At 50.2% G+C, this 2,095-nt stretch overlaps 1 protein-coding gene across 1 annotated transcript; it reads left to right on the plus strand.

Moving 5' to 3' along the window:
* The first annotated feature begins 496 nt into the window (after positions 1–496).
* LOC116104138 (double homeobox protein A-like) lies at positions 497–1,228 on the plus strand. The gene has a single exon (XM_031390924.1). It carries the CDS (start codon positions 497–499, stop codon positions 1,226–1,228), a length of 732 nt encoding a protein of 243 aa, XP_031246784.1.
* The last annotated feature ends 867 nt before the right edge of the window (positions 1,229–2,095 follow it).

Genomic DNA, 2,095 nt, shown 5'->3' on the forward strand with positions numbered 1-2,095 from the left:
TGTGGTGGATGCTAATTTTTGCCATCTATGAATCCTGTCTCATATAACAAGTGTTAAATGAGTTGGGATACAGAAAGCACAGTGCCCTGATAGAGACAAGTTCGTGGGACATTGCTTCTCCTGCTTGTTTCTTAAGCTTGTTTGTGGGGCACTAGCAGGGCAGTCAGGTGACAGCAATACCTACAGACAGAATTTCCTGAACACTGAGGAAATTTCTGAACTTTCAGGAAATTTCCTGAACACTGAGTGCCCTATTGTCAGATGTCAGGCGTGGCAGGTGTGGCTTTTTTTTTTTGGCATGATGGAGGGAGGCATGGAGGGGTCTGAGTATTCTGTAGCCCAAGGCTCCTTTGGAGCCGGTAGTGAGCGGGGCTACTGAGCAGAAGCAGAGGTATTTAAGGGGAATTGGACACAGCCTGTGCTGCCATTTGTTGCAGCTTGTGTTGGTTCTGGAGCTGTCCGGAGTACATTCTCCTGTCAGGCCATCTTTGGCAGTATGGAAGCTGACAGCCTTGTTGGTGCTGGTGGCAGTGGTGTGGCACAGGAATCCCAGCGCAGGAAGATGGTTTTGCAGGCCTGGCAAAAGAAGGCCCTTCTATCACCTTTCACCAAGAGCAGTTACCTGAGCTTCAAGGACAGGCAGGACCTGGCCAGGGAAACGGGACTCCAGGAATCCCGAATCTGCGTGTGGTTTCAGAACCGCAGGACTCGCACTGGGGACGTGGGGCACGCCCCAAAGCGGTCCAGCAGAGGCTCCAGCCATCTAGCCTCACCACACCTCCAGGAAGAGCATGTCTCCAGCGCACAAGGTAGAGGCAGTCCCTCAGACCGCATAAGGCCTCGCACTCGACTTACCTTGCTACAGCTTGAGATCCTAGGGCAAGCCTTTGAGAGGAACTCACTGCCAGGTTTTGCAACCAGGGAGGAGCTCTCACAGAGGACAGGATTGCCAGAAGACACGATCCACATATGGTTTCAGAACAGAAGAGCTCGGCACCCCAGCAGGGGCAGATCCACAGCTCAAGATCAAGATTTGCAGACCTCACATGGGTCAGATGGGGTTCCTGGAGGTGCCAGGGAGCATGACGACGCCCAGGACATCTTGTTGCCAGTGTCTGCTGCAGGAAATGTTGGCATGGATACCTGGAGCCCTGGCAATTTGCCCACGTTCTGTAGAGAGTTTCAGCCTTCTCAAGTGTCACAGCCTTCTGGAGCAGGCCAAGCATAGGCTTCCACTCAAGCAAGCTATCCTGGCCCTCTGGAGCTCTTCCTTGATTATCAGGCACTTCTGGATATGCTTTGATTCCAGCCTGTCCACCTTTCTTTTAGAAATACTAGAGGCCAAAATAAGGTAGGACCCAGATGATGGACTGGAGAAGGTACCCTGTCCATGAAGGACCTGCATCCAAAACCCACCTCCACTGTCTTCCCGATACGGTAGACCTCTCACTAATTATATAGAGGGACTGCAGGTGGGGTTTTCCTTCTGAAATGCCTTCTCTAGGGCATGAGAAAGTGACTCTGCTCCAGGATCAGCGGGAGAGCTCACTAGTGCCTCCTCTACAACTAGGAGGCCTAAAGATAACCCAAACAGAGGGACCCCACCAGGTGACTAGCTTCCGATGACCCCAGGAAATCTCTCTGGGAACCAGCTGTACAATTCAGTTCCCAGGACACCATATGAGGGGAAGCGGGAGACAAGACTTATTCTCTGGTTTGAATAGACTGATGCTATCCTTACCAGTGCAATGTGCTGAGCTGTCCGAAGATTTACAAGCCAGTCCTTGCGTATCTACTACTGATAGGAGTCTTTGCTTTGTTTCATTTTTTTGGGTTGTTTCCACTGCTTTCAATAAATTTATTAATTTTAACAATTTTTGTTCATTTGTTTCTTTGTGCTTCATTCTGTTTGATGGGAGTGGGGTTTAATATGCTGTTTTGTTCAAACAAGAGGATTTGCATGCATGAGCTTTCCAATTAAAAGGGAGGCATAGCCAGGTGGTGGCGGGACATGCCTTTAATCCCATCACTTGGAAGGCAGATACAGGTGGATTTCTGAGTTCGAGGCCAGTCTAGTCTACAGAGTGCGTTCCAG

The sequence above is a fragment of the Mastomys coucha genome, unplaced genomic scaffold, assembly GCF_008632895.1.
Source record: "Mastomys coucha isolate ucsf_1 unplaced genomic scaffold, UCSF_Mcou_1 pScaffold21, whole genome shotgun sequence".
Classification (NCBI taxonomy): Eukaryota; Metazoa; Chordata; class Mammalia; order Rodentia; family Muridae; genus Mastomys; species Mastomys coucha.